This window comes from Xyrauchen texanus, chromosome 23 (assembly GCF_025860055.1).
Source record: "Xyrauchen texanus isolate HMW12.3.18 chromosome 23, RBS_HiC_50CHRs, whole genome shotgun sequence".
Classification (NCBI taxonomy): domain Eukaryota; kingdom Metazoa; phylum Chordata; class Actinopteri; order Cypriniformes; family Catostomidae; genus Xyrauchen; species Xyrauchen texanus.
In genome coordinates this window covers 14,741,605-14,767,385 of record NC_068298.1, presented here as the reverse complement: position 1 = coordinate 14,767,385, position 25,781 = coordinate 14,741,605, and the positions used below count along the sequence as shown (strand labels likewise).

General features: G+C 37.1%; 3 protein-coding genes across 4 annotated transcripts in view; 1 reads left to right on the top strand and 2 right to left on the bottom strand.

Moving 5' to 3' along the window:
* The window catches only part of LOC127663079 (long-chain-fatty-acid--CoA ligase 4-like), a 188,958-nt gene that overhangs the window by 4,539 nt on the left and 158,638 nt on the right, over positions 1 to 25,781 (bottom strand). The window contains exons 1-13 of one of the 2 annotated variants that reach the window (XM_052154503.1): positions 9,922 to 9,992; positions 5,652 to 6,134; positions 4,882 to 5,059; positions 4,282 to 4,391; positions 2,205 to 2,343; positions 1,849 to 1,999; positions 1,614 to 1,737; positions 1,394 to 1,465; positions 1,175 to 1,314; positions 914 to 1,083; positions 575 to 649; positions 262 to 453; positions 53 to 167 (exon numbers count right to left, since the gene is read on the bottom strand). In XM_052154503.1, coding sequence (XP_052010463.1) covers positions 53 to 167; positions 262 to 453; positions 575 to 649; positions 914 to 1,083; positions 1,175 to 1,314; positions 1,394 to 1,465; positions 1,614 to 1,737; positions 1,849 to 1,999; positions 2,205 to 2,343; positions 4,282 to 4,391; positions 4,882 to 5,059; positions 5,652 to 5,990 — 1,805 coding nt within the window. In that variant the 5' untranslated portion in view covers positions 5,991 to 6,134; positions 9,922 to 9,992. Of the gene's footprint in view, positions 1 to 52; positions 168 to 261; positions 454 to 574; positions 650 to 913; positions 1,084 to 1,174; positions 1,315 to 1,393; positions 1,466 to 1,613; positions 1,738 to 1,848; positions 2,000 to 2,204; positions 2,344 to 4,281; positions 4,392 to 4,881; positions 5,060 to 5,651; positions 6,135 to 9,921; positions 9,993 to 25,781 lie in introns of those variants that run through there. The other variant, XM_052154502.1, reaches the window with a different exon arrangement.
* LOC127663082 (peptidyl-prolyl cis-trans isomerase NIMA-interacting 4-like) lies at positions 12,899 to 15,459 on the bottom strand. Its single transcript, XM_052154507.1, has 4 exons — positions 15,377 to 15,459; positions 14,920 to 14,993; positions 14,565 to 14,684; positions 12,899 to 13,235 (listed from the first exon to the last, which is right to left on the bottom strand). Exons 1-4 carry the CDS (start codon positions 15,411 to 15,413, stop codon positions 13,077 to 13,079), a joined length of 390 nt encoding a protein of 129 aa, XP_052010467.1. The 5' UTR covers positions 15,414 to 15,459; the 3' UTR covers positions 12,899 to 13,076.
* LOC127663080 (uncharacterized) lies at positions 20,524 to 25,415 on the top strand. Its single transcript, XM_052154504.1, is given in 4 exon segments — positions 20,524 to 21,962; positions 22,505 to 22,656; positions 22,658 to 22,700; positions 23,346 to 25,415. Coding segments are annotated over 4 exon segments (1,455 nt in total). The 5' UTR covers positions 20,524 to 20,860; the 3' UTR covers positions 23,504 to 25,415.

The following is a 25,781-nucleotide window of genomic DNA, read 5'->3' as shown; positions in this document are numbered from 1 at the left end:
GTTAGGATCAATAACATTCCATATTTGTCAGGCAAGGCTGAGTGTGACAAACCTGTTTGCGTACGCACAGATGTTATCAATGAGAGAACAGTTCTTCAACGCCGACTCAACTTTGCCTAAAGAGACGTACTCCCCGGCCTGAAGTTTCACAAGGTCCTTCTTGCGATCTAGGTATTACAAAACACAAATATAACAATAGAATACATATAGAAACGAAACATGATTTTACACAAAAGAAACAGGACTTCACTGTAGTCATACCAACAATCTGAAGACAGCCATCAGGGTGCATCTCCCCGATGTCACCAGTGCAAAACCATCGCTGTCCATTCTGATCCACATAGAAGTCCTCATTGTTAGAGATGTCACTCCTGTAGTAGCCCATGGTCACATTAGGACCTCCAATGAGTATCTCACCACGAGGATGAGGCTTGTCGAGCTTTGTATAGCCACCTGAAGGAAAGGATACGATTTCTTATTCACAAGAATATTATGACTGCAAGAGTGAAGTACACCAGAGTTCATATGAGTAAGTTGTTAAATAGAATAGATTGTGTTGGAAATATTCACTAACCTTCTGCCCAGTCTTTTAGTTTGATCTCACAACAGATCAGAGGAGCTCCTACTCGTCCAGTGCTGTAGTCTGCAACTGCGCAACAATGAAACAACCGTCATCAATACAGCTAAACTTTTGATGTTCTAAAGAAAGTCCAATGAACCAGGACTTTGACATCAGTTGTACCAATTAATACCAAGTTAGTTGCTTGTAATTATGTTAAAACACTTTAAAGCCCTTATGCAGTGCCCATGGAAGCTATGAAGGCGTTTCAACAACAAAAAAGAATTTATAGTGCAGGAAAAGACAGAAATCTTAATTTTTAAAAGCCTCTTCAGATGTAGTAAGGTTTCTCACCCTCAGTTATAGTGCCTGCTCCACAGGTCTCTGTAAGACCATATCCCTGACCAACAGGACAGCAGAAACAAATGTTCATGAAGCGTTGCGTGGCAGGAGATAGAGGAGCTCCTCCAGACAGCATCATACGCACATTCCCACCCAGCAGCGCCCTCACTTTCTTAAACACACTAAACATCAGGAAGCAATACAATCAGTTTTCCAGGTCAATTGAAAAGAGCAAATGCGATGAACTAAAGGCCCAGTTTGAGCTGTACTTACATATTGCAAAGCGGCGCATCGTAACCCTTCTTGATCTGCTCGAGCTTGTAGTTGTAAGCCAGTTTGAACAGGGTCCTCTGCACACAGCTCATTTCCTGCACTTTACTCATGACATTCTTATTGATCCGGTCCATTATTTCCTGATAGAAGAGAAGAAAGTGTGTTATTTTAGGATTATGTGAATGAAACAAGACTTAAGATATTTAGAGTCCAACTTACAGGTACAGCAGCCATTAAGGAAGGTCTTAGCACAGTGCAATCACCTTTACTTCCCTTCTTAATCTTGGTTGACTACAAAGCAAAAACATGCCGTTGAATCAAATTAGTGAAAGATTAACAAGCATTTTATTATTTTGTAAAAAGCTCACAAATCTGGATGAGTGCGCCTTGTTTTTTTGGCTGCATTTATCTGATCCTGTAATGAATTAGAGTGCTGTACCTGATCAGACAGAGTTTGTGGGGAGGAATAGCCGATCCTGCAGCCATAGGTCACACATGAGATCTCAGCTGTCATTTCCAACACATGAGCCAAAGGAAGATAAGCAATGTATGTGTCCTTTGGGCTGTAGAATCATCCAGGCACATTAAAGCAAAACTACCATGCAGCATTTCAATTAGAAAAACAATTATGTTAAATTTATTTACTCTGATTCATTAATGGTAATTTTACATACCCCAAGCCAGGTATCCTTTCACACTGGCCTGCCATGCCACCAATGAGGTTACTATGGATGATCATCACTCCTTTAGGTCTGCCAGTAGAACCACTGGTATACATAATAACAGCAAGGTCTGATGGAACAGGCTTCACTATTTCTCTGCTCACTACAACACAAAATACATATTCTTTACCTCTCAGATGGTTCTATTTAGCTACAGCACAAATCTTTATTCACATCAATAATGTGTAGTTGTACTGATGGCATAGTACAGGCAATCACTGAAAAGGCTAATTAATAATATAGAAATGTCAACAAAGATGTGTGATATTTATAAAATGTAATAATAAACCACATTAAAGTGTGCTTACGGTTTTCTGGCTTGGCTCCTAGCGCCTCTACAGAATGCATGCTGTGGATCTGTATGCCCTGTGGATATCCTGCAGTGCTTATACCCTTCCTGTCCACATAGATGATGTGTTTCAGATTGGGGATTTGAGGAAGTACGCTCTGTATGGAAAGGGTTTAAAAGTAAATTGTTATATGCTGTGCAACATACATTATTTCCTATTGAAACAGAAGTAGGGGAGGGACATATCAAAGGGCCTGCGCCTCCCCACCCTATTTAAATAGCCAATAAGCTTTAGTTTAGTCATAGCCATGATTAACCATGATTTGCTACTTGCTATTACTAATCAATGGCAGGTGGTATTAGGAGGAGAGACATTCTTGTTGTAGAGAGCTTTTTATAGGACAAAAATGTGGACTCATAGGTGCCTTCAGTATTTTTGGTCCGGTTTACTGAAAGAGAGAAACTGTACATTTTAAAATATGTATATCTGCTAAAATTTATTTATTTGATCATGTTTGAAGTACACTAGCATATAGATCAGTGTTTCCAAACCTTTTTTCTGCCACAGCACACTTTTTGCGACTAAACAAATTCTGCGGCACACCACTATCCCACATAGGCTAACCACAGTCAATATTTTTCCTTTTCAAAAACTTGTCCATGTTTCTGTCTGTCTGTAGCGTTTTTACTTGTAATGTTTGAAATTTGGCAATGCAAAACCAAAAAAAAACAAAAAAACAAGTCACATACAGTGCTTGCGTTAGACTTTCTCATCATCCATCATTTTGACGGACAGGATCGTAAAACTTCAGTCATAATCTATTATTACCTGTCATTTTAATTTTCAGATTTTAATGTTAATAAGACATTTAATTGCTTTTATTTTCATTCACATTTTTAATCATGAACTTACAGGATGAGCATACAGCAGATTATCAATGTATTTATTTATGAAGAGAACAGATGAACAACAGAGACACCACACGAAGCAGATTAATGTTTTTTTTTTTTCACAGTGATAGCAGAGGCCACTAAAACACGACATATGAACAACGCAATATAAAAAAAGAAAATATGATTAAAATATTAACAAAACACGTCAAATGAACTGAACAGAACTCAATCGACAACTCAAATCTTCCTTCTGGTCCGCATCGACTTAAACGTGCTCGTCTGTGCGTAATCAAACGCATCAAGGGAGACTGATGCTGATGCAATTGTCATTCGATTTTGCGTCTTTGCCTCGGACAGACGACTTTGAGTTTGCCACGTACAAAAGCGGGAGGTGTGCAAAATAAATATTGAAAACATGAATTTGGAAGAGAGAAAAAAGCTTGCAGTTGCTTTGATAGTAGAAATTAATAAAAGGACTCGTTTAGGTCCGAGAGTTTTCTTTGTGAATTTAAATTAGTTAAATAACTAAGGTCTCTGATATTCATAAACAAAAAGGTAATATTTAATTAAAATAAGAGACATTCAATGTCTCTTCACAAATTTGGACAGTTTTTAAATATTTCTTGTTGATTAGTACTCTCAAAATCATTATTGGTGAAGCAAAAACATGTGTGTGAAAAACACTTTTGTGTGAAGTCACTCCGTAGACTTCAATGTATTCTGCAGTGCTGATGAGAGTCATGTGAAAGACCCTTAACGCATATAAACATCAGTCACTTTTGCACATTAATCATTGCTCTTCACAATCACAAAAGTGACCGATTATGGTTTTAAAATGGCAAAATTCTCTGAAAGGTGAGGAGTTTGGATCCCTGAAATTATAAAAAAAAATTTCATGCATTCATTTATTTTGTGGAATTTTAGAATTTTCCACAGCACACCTGACAATCTTTCACAGTGTTTTGGAAACACTGATACAGATGACCCCAAAGACTTCAAGCCATATGCTACCTGTACAATTTCAGCACTGAATGCCCCCTACTGCCACACATTTGTAAAAATATCAAGGTGGTAGGTACATCAGGCTTGAATTGGTCTGATGGTAAGAACACTCTTAAAGTGCAACTTATGTATGAATAGGTTGAATGGTTGAATATTATATCAACAGCCCTAATCAAAATAAAAATAAAAAAAGTGCTCACTTTCAGCTTGGATTCCAGTAGTTCTACACTGGTGATGAGGTGGGTAACTCCACACTCATTCAATCCAAAAACCACTGCCTCTTCTCCAAGAGTCGCATAAAAGGTCACCACTACAACAAAACAAAGAAACCATGAAAGACACAGTTGAACAAAAGATGAAAATAAAAGCAATACATTGTTTAGTTTAGCGTTATCACAAAACACAATTATGAGACATCACAGGACTAAGCAGGGCTGGACTGGGAAGAGAAATCGGCCCTGGATTTTACATGGCAACTGATCCAAAAGTTGTTGACTTGTTGAAGGTTGTCATTTTCTGCATACTGCAGCACCGTTTTGTGGTCCGTTCTGCATAACACGGCGGCTTATTTTTGCTTATCGCGGCTCATTCGGCACATTTCATGGCCGACCCACCGCCCCTGATCGGCCGCAAAGTGCGCTGGCCCACCGGGAAAATGCCTGGTATGCCAGAATGCCAGTCCAACCCTGGGACTAAGGGTTAAAGCCTGAAAATGTGTTTTGCATAACATCATTCTTTCCTTTTTGAAATAGAAAAAGGAAAGTGTGGTAAGTGGGAATACAAATAATTTGTGTTCTTACATGGGAAATTGCGTCTGAAGCAGGTCTGAGCAGTAATCATCCACTCCGCACGCGTCTCACAGAAAATGGCAATGGTGCTTTTTGGCTGTTGGCCAAGCGCTGCCAGCCCACTCCCAAACTGACTGATCTCAACGTCCAGATCCTCATAAGACTTCCACTTATAATCACCAAGAATTAACTGCCAATACAAAACATGTCAAAACACCTTAGTCAAACACCTTTGTATTGATAAATATTTGCTTTACTCATGAGTTCTCAAGAGCACAGAGCATTTGACTGTGGCCCAAATCCATTTCCCCCCTTGCATGTGATATAGATCGGTTTTTTTTGGATGACACTGAACAGCAAAAAGTACAAAGTATTTAAATTTTTTTATGCAGATCTGGGCCACTCCCATAGGTGGAAACGAATGGGATAAGTATCAGATTTTTTCACACTGTGCCTAGGCCCTTTGGTGTGTACATTCAGGTCTGACAAGCTAATGAAAAAGAATGTTAACTGGAAAACCAAAGTTTTTCTAATTTCATATACAGTATTTTGCTAATTTTAAAATAAAATTAGTTGACGGTGTTGTGAATAACATGCCATGGTAGGTTGTTTTGCATGCAGTCCAGTTTAGAAGCTTTGCCTGTTTAGATCAATGTCTGGGTCACATTTAAATGGTCACTAAATAAATTGGATTTGAGTAGAAAATAATTAGGTACTTTGGCTTTGGTTGTGAATGTAGCTATAGAGTTTGGATGTTTAAACTTAGGTGCTACAAGATGTACCTTTTTAAAGACTTTCCCACTCGGTTGGGTCTCATTTTCTTCACTGAGAACTTCTCGTGTTCCCAGGCAGTCTGCTTCACCGAAACGCTGCACCGCATGGTCAAACAGCTTGTCAAGGGTGTCTTTTCCAGGGAAATCCACCCTCACCAGAGATTCAAAGCAATCAACGGAGCGGTAAGGTCCATCCGCTTGGCCTGTGGTAGACTTGGATTTCAGCCTCTTTGCCAGGGCTTTCTTTTCCTGTGCTCCCGTGAGGAAGTACCATGGCAGAAAGCTCAGGAGAGAGTACAGCCACACTAGTGCATGTATGGGAAGCAGTAGAATGGTGCTCCGGTCCATGTTTGCTGTGAAAAGGACTGTGAGATGAAGGGATCAGGCCAAGCCTGATATAGGGAATCTGTTGTTCAGGGTCCAACTCAGGATCCTGGGGTCAAAGTTCAGAAAGACTTAAGGATGTGTCTTATTGGCTCCAAAATGTATAACCTGATGTGGATGAATATAAGAAAGAACATGTTTGAGACTTCCTGTGGAAGTTGAATGGAAAAGTGCACTCAATATGCTATATAAATGAGACAAACAAGGCTTATAATTGAATGTTCACAAGTGCCTCAATGGTTCTCATTTAACACCACTATGAAGTCATAAACATCCTGCAGAGCTGCCCTGCCCGCAAGACAGGGCAGATTGATGAACAAAAGCCACTAACACAATATAAAATTACAAGATTAAGTCAATTTCCTTGCTTATTAAAGATTAATGTTTGTCAAGAACATATACAAATTAAAAAGTGGATATATTTATTTATATGTTGTGTAACAGTACATCTACTGGCAGAGCATGGTGCTAACAATGCCAAGGTCATGGATTAAATTTCCAGGGAACACAAGAATACTGATAAAACGTATAACTTAAGTCATTAAAAGCATCTGTACTAAAGTAAATAATGGTTTAAAAACAAATTTGAGTTTGGAGGATATTTTATTTAATTCCGTCATCAGTCAAATATGTTAACTTATGCTAAAAATGAGATGATCTCTCAGGATGATCTCTTAATAACATGACTCATATTGAGGAAGTAAAAAGGACCGTTGACCACACATCAGAAGTTTCTTCAGCATTAACACTACTGTACAACCTGTACACAAAAAACCTTGGAAATTTACATTGTTTTGCATCTAACTGTAATTGTGGTAACAAGCAGCACATTGTTTATTAAATTAGATGGCCGTCAAAGTGCAAATCCTAACTGACAGCGAAGACAGCCATGACCAGCTGGCCTGGGGGTTGTGAAAGTATATCAAAGACAAAACAGCAAATGGCAAAAGGTAAATTTAGGTCAGACACCATCCCATGAGTAGCAGATAACTAGAACCAACAATGGCAGTTAGTTATTACCCTATGTTTGTTTAGCCTGACAACATTGTGATGCACAGAATCTGTTGTAACCAAATCATGATTAATCCTGGTGGAGCAGCATGTGATATTGACACAGATTAGACTTGGAAGAGCATTACACTAGCAACACCAAGGCCATGGGTTCAATTCCCAGGGAATACATGTTATAAAGTATAGCATGAACAAACTCCAAGTTGTTTTAGACATAAAATACAAATCTAAATGGTTTTTCCAGCAAGTTTTTCTCAACTGGTGGGTCGTGAACCAAAAATTAGTTGCAGGTCTGTTCTGATTGGGTCACGGACAGCAAAGAAAGAACAATGTAAATTTGCCACGGAAAACAATTTATGGAGGAAAAACCCAGCCATTTTATTCATCTCAAGTTTGGTGCTTTATCATCTGAAAATGCTATAAAGGAGTTCAAACCTCTCAAAAAAGCTAGACAGCCCTGACATAAAACAGCACTGATGAGGAAAAAAGACAAATGAAAGGTTTTTCAAATGACATAATTAATCTTACTAAAATGAATCATGACTTTACAATAGTGACAGTGGTACTATGGCAATTGTTTTTTTTTTTAGAGTTAATAATCTGTAAGGTGGAATTAATTGGACCTAATTCTTTATTAATTTATGGACAAAGTTTTCACCCTGTGTAATATATGTTGGGTTTGAATGATATTTGATATTAGGAAATAAACAGAATATTAAATATAACAGACTTCTATAAATAAACATGCTCATCAACTTTTAAAAGGGAGGAGAGAAAACTTATTGTATCAATTGTTGTCAACAGTACATCAACAACACACATAATGTAATTTGATACATGCCCTTTTATTTCAAAACCATTAACCAAACTATGCAACATAAAACAACATGTGACCCAGGTGACATTAAAAGACAGGTTACGTTGATTTACTGTTTTGGTTTGCCACTTGATGTCCAATGTAAAATCGAGGTCCTGAAAAAAAAAAACAATTGAGAACAACTGCCCTTTAATATAATAGAATAAATCAGAACTTTATTAAAACAGTCGTTCGCACACCTTTGTATCTGGATCATTATTCAGGAAAGAGAGAGAGAACATCAGGCCGGAAATACCTGAAGCACAATCATGTACATCAAAATGTAATAATAATAAATATCCACAAATAAACTTCTGATGAAACAAACATTGATGCTGACTGGTGCACTTTTTAAAACTGCCCTGATGAGTTTGGAGTGTAACCCTGTTCAAAGATTACACTCCACCTGAACCCTTAAATCCTAGTCAGATTGGTCAGTAGGTAGAGACAGCCAATGATAACAATCTCTCCAGCTCACCCCATTTACGAGCCATATCTTCAGCTGGTGGACACACTGTGAACTGGAATGGAATGATTGGATCCTGGATCTGATCTCATTATCTTGGTAGCACTCGTTATTAGGTTTATCTTATCTAAACCAACCAACCTCTGATTACTAAGAGAGTAAACTTGATGACAAGCGGACCTAAGTGTACACTTCAAAACAAAAGTACACTTTGTTTCCACAATCAGTATAACAACTAAGTGTTATTGTATGGCCATGATTATGTTACAGATATTGGCACAATACAATGATGAGATTATTCATGTCAACTGCACTTTCAAAGTAAGAAAACAAAACAATTTCACAAGAATTATTAAAGGATTCTGAGGTCAAATAAGGTGATAGTTATTTTAAAAAGATCTAAAATGGCCTTTTAAAGGAATATTCCAGGTTCAACACATGTTAATCTCAGTCGACAGCATTTGTGGCATAATGTTGATTACCACAGAAAAATTATTTTGACTCCTGCCTCAAATAAAAAATAATACATATAAAAATCTGGGTTACAGAGAGGCACTTACAATGGAACTGAATGTGGCCCATTATTGGAGGGTTTAAAAGCAGACATGTGAAGCTTGTAATTTTAACAAAGCAATTCCATTCATTCTTCTGTTAAATCTCAAGTATATTTTTTTAGCTTTAAAATATTTTAAATCCATTTTTTATGGCCGTTTTTGGGTTTGAGTGTTTACGTTGTCATGGAAACAAAGTTGTAAAATTGTCTATAACGTTACACAGAAAAGGTTAGTAAGAGATTGTATCACAGTAAAATCATGTTAACACGCATATTGTTTACGTGTTGTGGCTGTACTTTTGAAAGAGTGAGTATTATAATGTTTACCGATTGGCCCCATTCACTTCCATTGTAAGTGCCACACTGTCACCCATATTTTTGCTTTAAAAAAATAATAATAAAAAGGGTGGACACTTTAAGTGTCTTGAAATAATTCGCAAGGTGCAGCCAATACAGTCTGTCTCAAAATCTATTGAGTTGTCTACCAAGACAGCATTTTCGGGATTTTTTGGGCGGCGTGCCTATGATGCCCAAAATGATTTCTAGGTAGGCAGCGCTAGGATTTGAGCCACAGCCAACACGTGTTGTCCATCAATCACAACTTGGAAACAAACGTGTTTAAGAAATTCGTTAAAGCTTTTTATTCTGATGGTTAATGATGGCGCTGATGAGAAACGTCACACGCAGCATCATCACAAGAGGATGCAAAGACATGATTTCCCATCACCTATCCTGATAGTTATTGGCGACTAAAACACCATTTAAAAACGTAAATGTAATTCAAATCCAACAATTACGTCCCATATTGAGATTTGCTGATAATCTGGGTTATCTGTCTATAAAAAATCCTTAGGCTAGCCAGCGTTCCTTCCCTTTTCTCTTTCAGCCATATAAGTCGTTAATTTAAAAAATATATATCCTGATTAATCACAACTGAGGTTATTAGGTTATAGTAGTGACTGATTAGAATATGATGCTCGTTTAATCTGACCGGCGTTTAGTCTCTTACCTCCAGAGCCGTATCTTGTACGCGAGTCTGTTGCTGCTGTTAAGCGGAATGACCGAAAGATACCTCCAGCGCGTGCTGTGACACCCGGAAATTTTGCGTCATCTGACTCCATATTTTTCAGCCAATAGTCGTCTCTAAATTAATTTCAGTTCCTGCAGTTGACGAAACTTCCGATGTGGGTGAGAGAGACAGGGGCCTGACAAATGATAATATATAATCTAAACTAAATTTTTTTACTATAAAACAAGAATTTTGCGTTTTCCCTCTAGTAGTAGGTCCTAATAACCATGCTCATACAACAATCTCATATAGTTTCCAAAACATTCAAATGTATCGTTTCACTTCGGAAATCAAATTGTTACAAAATTCCTAAATTGTAGACGGTGAAAATAACACCACCACAAACATCATATTGTTAGTGTTTCAAGATACTAATGTTAACCTTTGATGTTAACACAAAATTCTAGTTATTTGGTTTCTTGAATAAACCACTACATTATTTCAAAGTTTTTCTTGCAAGTCAAGTCCAATGGCGGCCGTTTTCGGAACGCTCTCGGGTAGGGCCCTCGGGGCCACGATGACCAGAGGTCCGATGACCACAGGTCCGATGACGTGCCAGTGGTGGTAAATCGCAACTTAAAACATGTTTTCATAAAAATATTAAGATTGATACATGGGCATTATAAAAAGATATCTGCTATTGAAATCAGTGTGAACAGATTGCTATTGAACTTTAGTAATTGTATAAGGTGGCGTGAACACAGATTTTGGATAAAATATTTGTCATTGTTTGCAGACAGTAACACCATCCAAACAGTGAAACCACATAATAAATAACCGATCTACAAACATTTCTAAATTCATGTAAAACACAATTTTTTTATTATTATTGGTAAGTTAATCTATTTTATATAGTCTATTGTTAATTCTGCAGTAGCCTATTGAAGAATGCAATCATTTAAATTAGTGAAGTTGTTTATTTTCTTCACATAGGCACTATATTTTTATTATTAAATATATCTCTCTTATCTGTTATTAAAATAATGCTTATGTGTCTGACTGCCTTAACAGTAATAAACAAATCGGTAACACTTTACAATAAGGTTCATTAGTTAACTACATTAATTAACATTAACTAATAATGAACTGCACTTATACAGCAATTGTTCATCTTTGTTCATGTTAATTTCCACATTTAATAATACTTTATTAAAATCTTGTTAATATTAGTTAATGCACTGTGAACTAACATGAACAAACAATGAACAGCTTTATTTCTATTAACTAACATTAACAAAGATTAATAAGTAACAAATGTATTACTTACTCATTGTTAGTTCATGTTAGGTATTGATACATTAACTAATGTTTAATAAATGAACCTTATTGTAAAGTGTTACAAACAAATCATACCATAACATGATTCATTAACATTTTTAACATTATTTCTTAACAAATATGCAGCCTATGAAATCGAATTCAGAAAATTATTGAGGTGATTAAAAAACTGTCATTACACTATCTGCCTCAGGAGATAATTGAGGTATGAAGAACTGTGAGACGGTGCTTTGATTTCTGTGACCTCTAGCATTTCGGGAATGTTGGTCTCCCGAGGCATGCTGTCGAACATCTGATATGTAACCGTGCACAACAGAGAACACTCGCCGACAAATTGTGCAATTGGCTTGATACTCATTTCCGCTGACACTTTCCAGCCAAGTATTTGATTCCTCCCACTCTCGTCGGTACTTTTGCATCCGCTTTCGTTTCAGCGCTGGACGCGGGGGGGTATCTGGAGCAGCCTCCGCCATACAAGGTTTATCGAGTCTCGCTAAGTAAAACTAGGGAGAGATGAAAAGGTAAACTTCTAAGAACGTGAGGCTGAAACGTGGGCTAGTGAGAGATTTCCTATTTGTCATGATGACGTCTAAAGTCCCCGCCAAAGGATGTAGTCCCTTTTAGCAACTTGTTAGCAATCACCGTTTTTAAGACACAATAAATTTTAAAAAACCACAAGCAGGTTATAACTGGTGTGTTTTATTTCATAGGCCTAGATCAAAACTTGAAAATATTAAGAGGCTTTGTTAACCACAGACCTTATTTCAGGCGATTTAGCAAAAACCCATTCAAAAAACCCATAGACTAGGGCGAGGGAACCGGAAGTGCTAAAATGCTAACTCACTTCCGCGTTTTGGCCTACAAAGTGACGTCATAACTTCGGCACTCTATTCTTTCAAATCGACTCTCTGCCAAGAGACCCGCCCTTCTCTGACTCTGATTGGCCGTGAACCTGAAACAAACCAATCAATCCAACGATGGCAGCGAGTATTACCCAATCAGGGGCAGAATAGGACGAGTCTTCACGGAATGCCGGTGGGATGATTTGCATGAGATGCTGCATTGAAGACAACTCCGAAACGGGACGCGCTATTTTATTTTCAAATACGGGACGATTCCGTATATTAAGGGACGGGTGGCAACCGGAGACTATTTCCAGTCATGCCAGTGCAGCTCCCATCTATTTGAGTGGGGCAACACCAACATATCAAAAACGTTTGGCCAAGATTATGATCAAATAACATATTTCAAATCAGTAGTAAAATCTAACAACGCTGGTATTAATTGGTCTTATTTACCTCAGATTATGCTATAAGAATTATTATTATTATTTTTTTTATAATTTCCAGGCATGTATAGCTAATGCCTATGCACATTCTCGAGATGATTGACAGGCGATGTCTGTATCTAAAAGATGATTGGCTCTTTTACCTGTAAAGCGCTACAGCTTCTCCATTGGGCGTTCCAATTTCTATTAATTTGAATAGAAGTGGCCCGTCTCTGCTAAATAATCTCTGATTATATCTTCCGTTTGTGGAAAGTGTCACATATGTCAGACGACTCACTCCAAATATGATGTTACAATAAGAATCATGATGAGAACAACATATTCACCAAACAGTGAAATTCATCAACACAGTTTGCTTATTAAGATACATTTTATTGGCTGCTATTTACAAGACAATAAAAAAATGTTCTGAGATCTTCCATGACAGCAAGCGATCATGAAAATGCATTATACTCTTTTGTGGTGTGTTATTGTTTAACGAAATGCCATTGTAATGCAATGTCAAGGTGTTCAGTCCATTTAAGAGGGATCACTTTTTGCCTTCAACCATGATGATGTGGTAGCCAAACTTTGTTTTGACTGGAGGATCCGTGTACACAGGTTTGTCCATAGTGCTGACGGATAGTGCAAACGCTGCTTCCTGAAATGGTCCCACCATTGATCCTCTTGTCATCCAGCCAAGGTCACCCTGCCATATGCAAATCAAAACTTTAAACTGTACAAGCCATGATAAAATGAAATCAATTAACTATTAAACAGTCTTCAGACTTAGAAAAAGGATAATGACAATACATAGCAGGGTAAACATAAATTAACAAAAATTTAAAAACTAAATGTGCATGATGTTCTTAAGATTCTAAAGAAAGTCTACAGGGTCATCAATGATTTTATTTTAAACTTTAAAGTACAATTGAAGTGATGAAACTTAATGAAAAAGTACTATAAATTGTACTATACTTTTAAATGGTTAGTTCACTAAAAATGTTTAATTATCATGATTTACTTAACTTTTGAAGATTTTTAAAAGTAATTTTCAGCTCAGTTTGTCCAAAAAATGCATGTAAACGGGTGCTATCAGGCTGTCGGCTGTTTGACGGTCCAAAAGGCAAATTTAGGCAGCATAAACGTAATCCACACGACTCGATTAATTAATGTCTTCTGTAGCAAACCAATAGGTTGGTGTAAGAAACAAATAGATAATTAAAACGTAATTTAACTTTAAATACAAAAATGTTGCTTCCGCCCAGCGTTATATTTCAGTTTAAAATGAACAAACTATTGAGTGACGTCCGTTCCTCTGTTGTGTACAAAGCGCACGCTTCCGACTTCTCGCGCCAATGCGCTTGCGTCCCTGATGCGTAGACTGCTGGCAGGAAGCGATTTTAAGTTAATACAATTTTAATTATCGATTTATATATTTTTTTCACAAACCTATCAATTTGCTTCAGAAGACATTGATTGATCGACTGGAGTCGTGTGGATTACTTTTATGCTGCCTAAATATGCCTTTTGGACCATCAAATAGCCAGCAGCCTGATAGGCCATTTACATACACTGTATGGACAAACTGAGCTGAAATCTACTTGTGAAACTCTTCACTTCGGTTCTGCTGAAGAAGGGAAGTCATACACGTATGGGATAGCTTAAAGGAGCAATATGTAACATTGACATCAAGCATTTAAAATGGGTACTGCAATTCAAATTCAAAATATTGGAGAGAGAATATTTCACATTTCATAAATCTCTGATAACATATTATGATAGTTTTATGCTTTAGTACTGTAAATATATTACATTTTGCTCCTTTAAAGGTAAGTAAATCATGAGGATTTTCATTTTTGGGTGAACTGACCCTTTAATTTTCCTGAATGTATTGTCCCTTGATTGCCATCTGCTGGTAAGAAGCTAGTAGTACCCATAGGATGAACATTGTATAATCAATTTCTATTGGCAGTTCTAGCGTCATGCATGCTTCATATCACTTGCTACTGAACCACTGTTTACATCAAAAACTTACTCCTTGTCTGGCTTTGTCCTCACTGTATTGTGTTGCCACCTCACTGAAGCGCATGCCAGCCTTGAGTTTCTCCATTGCCTCCATACACTTGCTATGTTTTTCACAAAGAATAAGCCGAACCTAACACACGAGTGAATACAAAAAATAAAAAAAAGGATTGACCTTAGACTACGTTCATGTAATTTCATCAATAATTTAAATGTCAAGTGATAACAGAAATATATTTAATCTGAAGGTCTGCTTGAGTGGCAACGTGTCTTAACATCTTTCAGTAAAAGTGTTTAAGATGACTTAGAATCAGTGTAACTGGTGTCATTAGTTGAACCTTAACTGCTTAAATTGGTTGTTTATTTACCTTCACTGCTGTACCTCCTTTCTGAGCCTTCTCCTTCTTATCACTGTCCCCACTGCATGAGGCAGTAGCCCCTCCTGAAACATGCATTTAGTTTATGATCTAAAAATTACAACTAAGCAACGAGGATAGATACTCATCAATGCATGTGTACATTTGCTAGCTTTAGACATTTTCAGATGACTACAAGTAGCGAATTCGTCACGTTTCAGACTGTAAATAATAAATGACCTAAAATTTATCAGGAACAGTATTTCATTTGACTAAATCTTGTAAAACAAGACAAAATTATCTAAAATAAAGCAGACCAACGTGTTAGCAATATGTTAGCTGCAAACATTGCAAGCCAGCACGTGCACAAGCCATTAGCACAGTCAAACTTTAAACTGTAAATTACAACGTGGTGTTATCTGGTACATTAGACGCAGTGTAAATTCACCATCATATACTTGCTTTTTACCTTTAGCACCTTTGCCACCCTTTCCTTTCGGTGGCATTTTCGAGCTCTTCTTCGGGTTTTGCGGTTGGCACACAAACTTTGGTGCATTTCCGCCACCTACTGGAAGGATTGTGGCGCATTGATGTTTAAGGGAAATAAAGATAGAGATTGATAAAAATAAAAAATAAACTACATTCTATTAATAAGATCTGTTGCTTTTAAATAGTCTAACAGAGCCTTAGATACTATTTAAGTATTCCTTAACAAGTTCTGACATACCACTTAAACCTAAGGACTATGCGATCTGGGCTCTTTTATTATTATACAGTAGAAGTCAGAAGTTTACATACACAGGTGTACCTGTGCTTCTTTGCTTGACATTTGCATTTATGCATTTGGCAGACGCTTTTATCCAAAGTGACTTACAGTGCCCTCACTACAGGGAAAATCCCCCCCGGAGCAACCTGGAGTTAAGTGCCTTGCTCAAGGACACAATGGTGGTGGCTGTGGGGATCGAACCAACAACCTTCTGCTTAGCAGTGCAGTGCTTAAGCCCACTAAGCCACACCACTCCATATTTCCCATGACAACATGGGAAAATCAAAAGAAATCAGCCAAGACCTCAGAAAAAAATTTATGGACCTCCACAAGTTCATCCTTAGGAGCCATTTCCAAATGCCTGAAGGTACCACGTTCATCTGTACAAACAATAATACGCAAGTATAAACACCAAGGGACCACGCAGCCATCATACCGCTCAGGAAGGAGATGCATTCTGTCTCCTAGAGATGAACGTAGTTTGGTGTGAGAAGTGTAAATTGATCCCAGAATAACAGCAAAATACCTTGTTAAAATGCTGGAGGAAACAGATAGACAAGTATCTATATCCACAGTAAAACGACTCCTGTATCAACATAAACTGAAAGGCTGCTCTGCAAGGAAGAAGCCACTGCTCCAAAACCGCCATACAAAGTCAGACTACAGTTTGCACGTGCACATGAGGACAAAGATCTTACTTTTTTGGAGAAATGTCCTCTGGTCTAATGAGACAAAAATGTAACTGTTTGACCATAATGATCATTGCTATGTTTGGAGGATTTCAAGCCGAAGTACACCATCCCAACAGTGAAGCATGGGTGTGGCAGCATCATGTTGTGGAGGTGCTTTCCAAAATAGATCATGTGGAAGGAAAATTATTTGAATATATTGAAGAAACATCTCAAGACATCAGCCAGGAAGTTAAAGTTTGGCCGCAAATGGGTCTTCCAAATGGACAATGACCCAAAGTTTACCTCCAAATTTGTGTCAAAATGGCTTAAGGACAACAAAGTCAAGGTATTGGAGTGGCCATCACAAAGCCCTGACCTCAATCTTAAAAAACAAACAAATTGTAGGCAGATCTGAAAAAGTATGTGCGAGCAAGGAGGCCTACAAACCTGACTCAGTTACACCAGTTCTGTCTGGAGGAATGGGCCAAATTTCCATCAACATGTTGTGAGAAGCTCGTAGAAGGCTACCCAAACCATTTGTGAAGTTAAACAATTTAAAGGCAATGCTACCAAATACTAACAAAGTGTATGTCAACTTCTGACCCACTTGGAATGTGATGAAAGAAATAAAAGCTTAAAGAAAATAATTCTCTCAATTATTCTAACATTTCACATTCTTAAAATAAAGTAGTGATCCTAACTGACATAAGACAGGGACATTTTCTACAATTAAATGTCAGGAATTGTGAAAAACTGAGTTTAAATGTATTTGGCTAACGTGTATGTATACTTCAACTGTATCCAATGCACTGTAACAGCACATGCTCTTCCGTCTCCAGTAGTACAAGTGTTACACAAACCAGTGTCATATTTAGTAACTGATTCAATGCAGTGTGCCCAGGGGTGGGTTTACGATTTCTGAGGCCCCAAGCAACCAACCAAACTGGGGCCCCGTTTTGAAAAATTACATAAAACGTATTTTAAATCATAATTTTAAATTCATCCTATCAACCATTCAAAATGTTTAATGAAATAAAGATCTAGTTAAAGATAATTAGTGCATGTTTTCCTGTTTTTCCCACAATACAGTAATAAAAAAAGCAATATTTACCTACATAAATTTATACAAATTATATAATATGATACAGTATCTGTATTACTTGGAGGATTTGTTGTATACAATAGTAATATATTCCTGTCTTATTTACTTTCACCTGGAGATTATATTCTGACGCTGTGGCTGTATTTTATGTAATCATTGTAGGCAACATTCGTAACTAACTATAAACATACAAAGCACCTCAGCATAGAGCAGAAGGAGAAAAAAAAAAAACATTGCTGTTTATCAAGTGCTGAAATTTGCTTGTTGCGGAACAATCTGGAATAATTGTAACAGTCCCCTCTTTGCAACATGAACTTGTTCAGAACGTTAAATCTTTGTGACACCTGTACTAAGAAACAAAACAATCTAGACACAGTTCAACGACTGATACAGAACATTTTATAATGCATTTTAAAACATGAAGCTCTTATTAACTTGACACGGTGTCTAAAAATGTGCCAGTCCTCCGTGAGACACTGAAGAAACAGCGAGAGACTGTGGACGTTCGTCCAGCGCGTGTTTACTCAGTAAAACAATGACAAAACAGAGCACACACAGGCAAAAATACGTTCGTTGTGAACAGCCCCTAACTCATCCGTTTGCGGGTATCTGTGAGGGAGAGCATATGCGCGAAACAATTTCGGACGGCCTGTATATTTTTTCATAAATTACAAACACAAACCCTACTTTAAAAAAGACTCCGTTGTCCCGACCCCAGAGGCTTCTAATTTAAGAACCACTCCAAAAGCGCAGAAAACTGCGTATTCGTGCACGTACCCAGAACAAAATGTCACCCCCTCAAGCATTTCTTTTTGTGGAGCTTTCCAACCGGGGCGGCCACCCCTGACATCCGGAGCCCCACGCAATTGTGTGCATGGTTTGCGCTACTGAGTGTGCCCTATACGAAGATTGTTTAATAGCAGTATCATCCCTTCGATTGCCATAAACCACTCGCTCGTGACATACTACTCTTTGAAAAAGGTAAATATGTGTTCCCTTTCTCTCCCTGTCCCACATTATAATCATTTTATTTCTGCTTTACTTAATGGTGCACCTATATCTATTTCTGGATGCTTTAAAGCCTTCTTGGCCATATCATCCGCTACCCATACATGAGCACCCATTAATAACATCATTCCTATTCCTGAATAAAATCTGAAGAATTTCCAATAGAATGTCTTGTCTTCATGAAGATTTCCCATTCAATAAATTTATGAGAGCAGAAAAAGTATCTGAGCAAATCACCACATTATTTAATGAATTTATTTCACCCACTGAAGAGCCAACTTAACTGCTATCATTTCTGATGAGTAAACCAATAGATGATTTGATGTTCTTAGTTTATCTTATGTTTGAATTGGGGAATGACCACTGCAGCCCACAATCAGGGTCTTTTGAACCATCTGTGTACATCTGTAAACATTGGAATACTTCTGGTCTAAATATTGCTTCACTACCTGCTGCTTTGAAATACACCTTTGTTTGTCATTAACAGGGTTTGTACAGATGCTTCAAAGTTAAATTTAAATCAAGCATGTTTTTTTTTTACAAATGCTTGAATATTTTTACAAATATTTCATTCATTCAGTTAATTTATTTTTATTAAACACCACTTATTACAAGTACAACACATTACAAAATATTGACATTTTCCATTCAGTTTAGTTTTTGCCTATAAATGCTGAGGGTAAGCATTTGGACATACATTTTTGTTCATATAGGAAAACTTGACTAAGTTTACACCAATGAGGGTTAAATGGATTACAACACCACATTTTGAGGGTTCAATGAGGTACAACACCAAACATTTTGTGTGAAAATATGTTAAAATGTAAATGAATTACTTGTTAACATGCTGGGAAAAAAATACTATATGCAAGCAGCCTCTGAACTTTGACCTTGAAATTATTTTCCACAACTTTTTGTTTTAATTTTTTTTTTTTAACAATGATAACACCAACGCAATGAAATCAAGTCATAAACATTCTTTTTAAATTATTAATAATTATTTTGATTTGCTTCTTTTTCTTTACACTTTTTTGGCCTTGCACTAATGCTTGTATTAAAAATAAGTACAAAATAAATACATAAATAACTTTACATGTCATAGAAGTGGTACCCCAGATGAAGGGGACACAATTTTTTTTCAGGCAATCGACAATTTGAAATATATTTTTAAAACAAATTGCAAAACAGAGTCAAGCCATTTCATATCATTAAAGGTTTGGTTACAGAATGATATATTTTAACAGTTTTTTTGTTCTCTATTTGAAAAAAATCAATGGACATGTTTGTCAACATTTCACCCAAATGTCAGAAATATTTTTTTTGGTGTGAGACACAAAGCTGTCTTTACACAAAGGGCGCTAGACAGCTCACAAAACTGAATCCTCCATTGATCTGCATTCATCTCTCAGAACGTTTTACATCTCATTTAATTTTTGTTCACTTTGGAGAGTGATTTTTTTTTTTTATTAAAACTGATAGTTGTAAGGATTCATACTTATTAAATCCGCCACATCATTATCTATTATATATATATCTCCCTTTTTGCTTAACTCTTCTATTACACTATTCTATTTAGTATATATTCTACTCTACTTCTATATATTCTACTCTATTTTTTCTTTCCACTCTATATTTCCTACACTGAATAATTACATGCGCCACCGACTCACTGACTACACACACCTCACAAAATCCTGTTGGATGTTTGCCTATTAAGTATAATGTTCAGCCTTGTATGACCCAACCTTTTCTCTCCTTCTCCTTCCTGATAACCTACACTTTCCTACTGCCTCGCGAGACTTTGGTTGCCGAGGGTTACCGTCATCATGCCTGTCCCTCTAACTTTTTTAGTATGCAAAAATTATAAAAAATAAATAAATAAAAGAGTATAAAAATGTAGTATGGAATCACTTCTTAAGTATTCTTTGCGATTTATTGTTTACATTTTAAATTCTTGACTTTAATTAGGCAAGTTATAGCATTAGACGTGTTTCGAATCTGTTTCCCGTTTGATGAAGCAGCTGTTGCCATAGCAACACGACGACAACACAGCTGGCTTCTGTTTTTGACACAGCGACCGACGGCACGCCAAACGACAGCTTTATCTTAAAATAAATGGTTTAGTTTCGTTTAGTCAATAAAGCACGATGACCCAAAGGTAATAATGATTATACATTTGTTTGTTTTCGAAAACGTTGCTCCATCTGTCAGTTAGTTTAATAGTTTTAGTTGATTTATTGGAAGCTCATATAATGTGTTTGCCAACATGTTTGGTGCTTCTTCGGGAGAAAACAGAAATTATCTATCGGACAAGTGGCCATAATCCTAATTCTCAAGGGTTCTGAAGAGTTCCTGCTACTAATACAGAAATAAAGAGGATGTTTGGTTTACCGAGAGTGTAAAGACATGGAGAAATATGCCACAGTCCTTACACTTGGCCGAGGAGGAGCAGGTGTTGTGTTGTTGATGAAACATGTGGATTCAAAGAAATTATGTGCTGTCAAGAGAGTGCATGTGGACAGTTCTCGAAAGACCAAAGAGGTTGTGCAGCAAGAAGCAGATATTCTCAAGAGCCTGAAGCACCCTCATATTATAACATGGATTGACACTTTCTTTGACTCAACTAATGACCATATTTACATTGTTATGGATTATTGTGATGGTGGAACACTTGATGACCACATTAAAGAGCAGAAGATTGGACAATACTTTCCTGAATGCAAGATCATGAACTGGTTTGTGCAAGTTGTAATGGCGGTCAGTTACATCCACTCGGAAAAAATCCTGCACAGAGATATCAAGCCTTCAAATGTGATGTTAACCAAGAGAGGTGTGATTAAACTGGGGGATTTTGGAATATCAAAGGTCATGAACCACACACTTGACATGGCCTCCACCTGTGTGGGAACCCCCAGTTACCTGAGTCCAGAACTCTGCCAGGATGTCCCATACAGCACCAAATCTGACATATGGTCTGTTGGCTGCTTACTGTATGAGCTCTGTGCCCTCAAACCAGCTTTTGAAGCCAAAAATCTCTTAAGTCTGTTTTACAAGATCATAAAAGGGGAATACATAAAGGCTCCAGAGAGGTATTCAAAAGACATGCAGACATTGATTGAGAAAATGCTTTCCTTGGTTCCAGAGAACAGACCAAGTGCAAGCAGCATTCTTAGCATGACCTATGTGCAAGAACATCTGGGGAACTTCATCGCTCATCAAGAGAAAGAACTGACAAAGGTTAATGCTGAATCCATACCTCAAACAAATGAAGACTTTAACAGTGAAATGTCATCTATGGAAAGCAGAACAAACCGTGCTGCAGCAGTCTCTGACAAAACACAGGGAACATGCAATACTGAGGAGGAAGTGGCTAATGAACAAACAGAGTCTGATTATTCAGAGGACTTTGACGAACATGATAGCTTTATATCCTCTGAGGATGTTTCAAGGGAAGATGTCTCCTCCAGCCCTGCAAATATGGTTGAAGAGATGTCTGAGGTGTCTTGTGGTAAGAGAGTGTTTTAATGGCATTAAAAAGAATATTTGTGATTGTTTTTGATCCCCTTTGCTCCCAATTTGGAATGCCCAATTCCCACTACTTAGTAGGTCCTCGTGGTGGTGCAGTTACTCACCTCAATCCAGGTGGTGGAGGACAAGTCTCAGTTGCCTCCGCTTCTGAGACCATCAATCCATGCATCTTATCATGTGGCTCGTTTTGCATGACACCATGGAGACTCCACATGTGGAGGCTCATGCTACTCTCCACAATCCACGCTCAACTTACCATATGCCTCACCTCCTTAGCAACCGGTCCAATTTGGCTGCTTTGGAGACCTAGCTGGTGTCAATCAGCACACTCTGGATTCGGACTTGCGACTCCAGGGGTGGTAGTAAGCGTCAAAACTCGCTGAGCTACCTATAGGCCCCATATTTGCAATTTTAATTGCAACGCAATATGCAAAGTTGGACTGATGTAAACATGATCTCATATTATTGCTGGCTCTACCAATGCTTTTGAGAAATATAATAAGGATTCTGTTCTTTTGACAGTTGTGTCTGATGATGAGGACATCTCTGACTATCCAGATGACTTTGAAGAAGCTGAGGATGATGACCTGGCAGAAGTGGTCAGCTGTGCCAGAGAAGTCATGAACTATGTCTCAGAGAATGATTCCTTTGAACTGGAGCTCAAAGATTCTGACAGGTTTCTCAGTCACAATGAAAGTGCTGAGAGAAAAATACATGGGTAAACATGCACATATACTGTAAATTGTTTTGTGGGTTTTTTTTCTGTTAAAATACTTTCTCTTATCCCAGCTTAAAGGACTATTCCTGGTTTAATACCAGCTCATTCAACAGCATTTGTGGCATAATGTTGATTACCATAAAAATAATTTCGACTTGTTTTCTCTGTAATGTTATGCCATGACGACATAATGCGGTAAAAACCTGTATTCCCAAAAAATGATGATTTAAACAACTTAACAGCAGACGTTATACACAATAGCAGAATAATTAATGTAAGTGTTTATATAAAATTATAAGCTTCACATTTCTGCTTTAAAACCCTTCCGCTTTTTTCAAAGAAAAGGAGGAACGCACGCATCTATATAATTTTTTGTGGCAATCAACATTATGCCACAAATGCTCTTGATTGAGCTTAACTTTTATTGAACCCAAAATATTCCTTTAAATTGCAGAGACAGCTATAAGGAAGCCATTTGGAGATTGATTTTAAACACCGACCAGACTAGCCAATCATAGGAATATTGGCTCAACAACTGGCTTGAGTTTTGGGTGGGAGCAGTGGGACTATATGTTATATCTTAACCTTTAAGATTAAAGTACACTTTAACCTTAATTAATGCTGTTTTCCTGTCTGTATTCATAGAGGATGTTGGAGCCTCAGTCTTTGAGGAAATCAGTGAGCACTTTTTGAATGGCCTTACGCCAGAAGATCTGCAGCCACAGTTTCACCACATGATCGGGACAGACCATCTTGAGACATGTTACCTAATTTTTAACCTTGACCAAGAGGCCACATGTTAAATAATGCATGTTCTATTTAGTTAAATTAATTTTCCATATATTAAGAGTTATTTATAGATCAGGCAGTTCTATAACAACCTCAGCAAATACTGGAATTGTAGTATACGGAGTATGAAATCAACATGTTTTAATATATTTAATCATACATGAATTATAATTGTGATTATGATGTAATAGTGTGCTCTTACAGATATTTATCATTTACAAAATCTTCTTTTGCACTGAGCATTTAGAGTCAGTGTTCATTCAGCACTCTACTGAAAGTGTTTCCTTATATAACCAGTAGGTGACACTCTATAGTTAGAAAATATGTGCTTTGGTTGTACGTGCAGTTCAGAAATTGAATGCATGGTTTCCCATCATGGCACCATTAGTCAGATCGTAGGGACCTGACTATAAGAACTGCCACCTTTCAAGTTCACTATATAGTGAATACACTAATTAACTATATTGCACCCAGTTGACTTAATTTTAAAAGTTAACCCAATTCTCAGCTTTTTTTTCCTCACAAATAATCATTCAACATATCCATTAAACAATGCCTGTGAGTGTGATAGCCCTCCCAATTGAAATGTAAAACAGGAATCAGAACACATTTACTGAATTTATAAATGTAGGGGCCAGAGCCACTGTTCTGTTCTACACAAGGCGTTTTCCCTCAAACATGTCCAGATTATTCCAACAGGAAATTAGTCAGCTTGCCATGCATAACTGTAAGAATAAGACTCATATTATATTGCATTTAAGATTGTTCACAATCTGCCTCCAGAGAAAAGTGTGTTCAATAATCAAGTGAGCGATTACAAGGAAATCTGCATCATTTAACTTGAGGCATCATTTGGCTATTATAATGTAAATAAATAAAATAGAAACTAGCTAATGGCAATAGTTCTGCCCCATTACAGAAAATATTTTTTATTATTTTACTCATAAATGGTCTTCACCTTTTGTTTTAATGTCTAATAAAGCAAACTGATATCTTTCCACTCTAAAACAGACTCAAAACGGCATTAGTCTCAAATTGTTTTGTTCAAATTGTCCCATAGGTATCCATATAGGCTGTTTGTGAATTTAAAGAACAAACCATGACCCCAAAATCCTAGCTGGCCATGTTGATTTCACAACCAGTCTGATTGTTTTCTAGACAGAGTGCAATAAGCAGGTGTTTAAAACTTAAAGCCAGATATGAAGTCTCATAGAGCAAACCTCAAAAACGGTACTTCACTTGAATTCAAGACAGTAGGTTGCCACTAAAAAGGAAAACAACACTGAACATAAAAAAATTACATTCAATCCCACAAAATACAGCTCTTTTTCCAGGTTACATTCTGGTGGGAGAGAGTAAAACTCTGAAGACCCATTCAGGATAGAGCTTTAATAATTTCCATAAGCCTGATGGATTGCTTGTGTTGCTTTATTTATCCCTCTATGCATTTGGATGAGTGGACGAGAGACCAGAATAGACAAAGGCAGGCCTGAGACTGTTTTAAGTAGCAATCACCTCTGTCTGTCACTTTAAACCTGTCAATATTTCATCCATAGCTAGCAACTGGAAAAGCTTGTCATTTGTTCATTATTGATTGATCTCTGCATGAGTGAACAATCCTTCAGCTCAAATGCGCTTTTCTCCTTGCTTTTATTGTTTAGAAATCATTCAGAAATGAGGTTAGGATCCTTGTTAAGATTTTTCATTTGTTTACGAGTGGGAGTTTCTGTTATGCATTTGATTTGGAGGAAAGAAAATGGTTTATGAAATATGAAAAATTTAATTGTCTTTGTTTATTTGATTGTTTTGAGTCACTATTGTTGATGTGTCCTTGTTATATTTTACTTCATGCATCTAACAGTCTGCATGTTTTCACCAATAGTCAAATGAGATTTGTACATGCACAATTTCAAGTTTGTACTGGTCTATACTATATACAGTGGAATTTCACTGCTTTGATCACATCTGTCAAAGTCATATTTACATAGAAATTAAGACTTTGTGATGTAATATGTAATAAATAAACAATAAATTAATTGTCAACTAAAGACTTAATCAGGACACTGCATCTACATGCACTTTCACAGTCAATTCCAGATGGACTTCAAAGACTTTGTCATTAATTAACCTTACAGTTCATACAAAATCCTTTAGTTTAAACATTAGCCACCGACATCTACTCAGTTAACTAATTTAAACCATGACTTGTATTACACATAGATAACTAGGTATTACATACATGCTTTTTATTCAGAGGAGAACTGCCCTCACCCCTGCTCACTGATGCTCAAA

What these genes read in the sequence shown, in the direction of transcription:
- LOC127663082 (XM_052154507.1), bottom strand. Translation starts at nt 15,413, where the DNA reads ATGCCACCGAAAGGAAAGGGTGGCAAAGGTGCTAAAG. An exon ending in GGGTGGCAAAGGTGCTAAAG is followed by an intron (nt 14,994 to 15,376) that starts GTAAAAAGCAAG and finishes TGCATGTTTCAG; the next exon opens with GAGGGGCTACTGCCTCATGC. An exon ending in AGGACAAAGCCAGACAAGGA is followed by an intron (nt 13,236 to 14,564) that starts GTAAGTTTTTGA and finishes TGCATATGGCAG; the next exon opens with GGTGACCTTGGCTGGATGAC.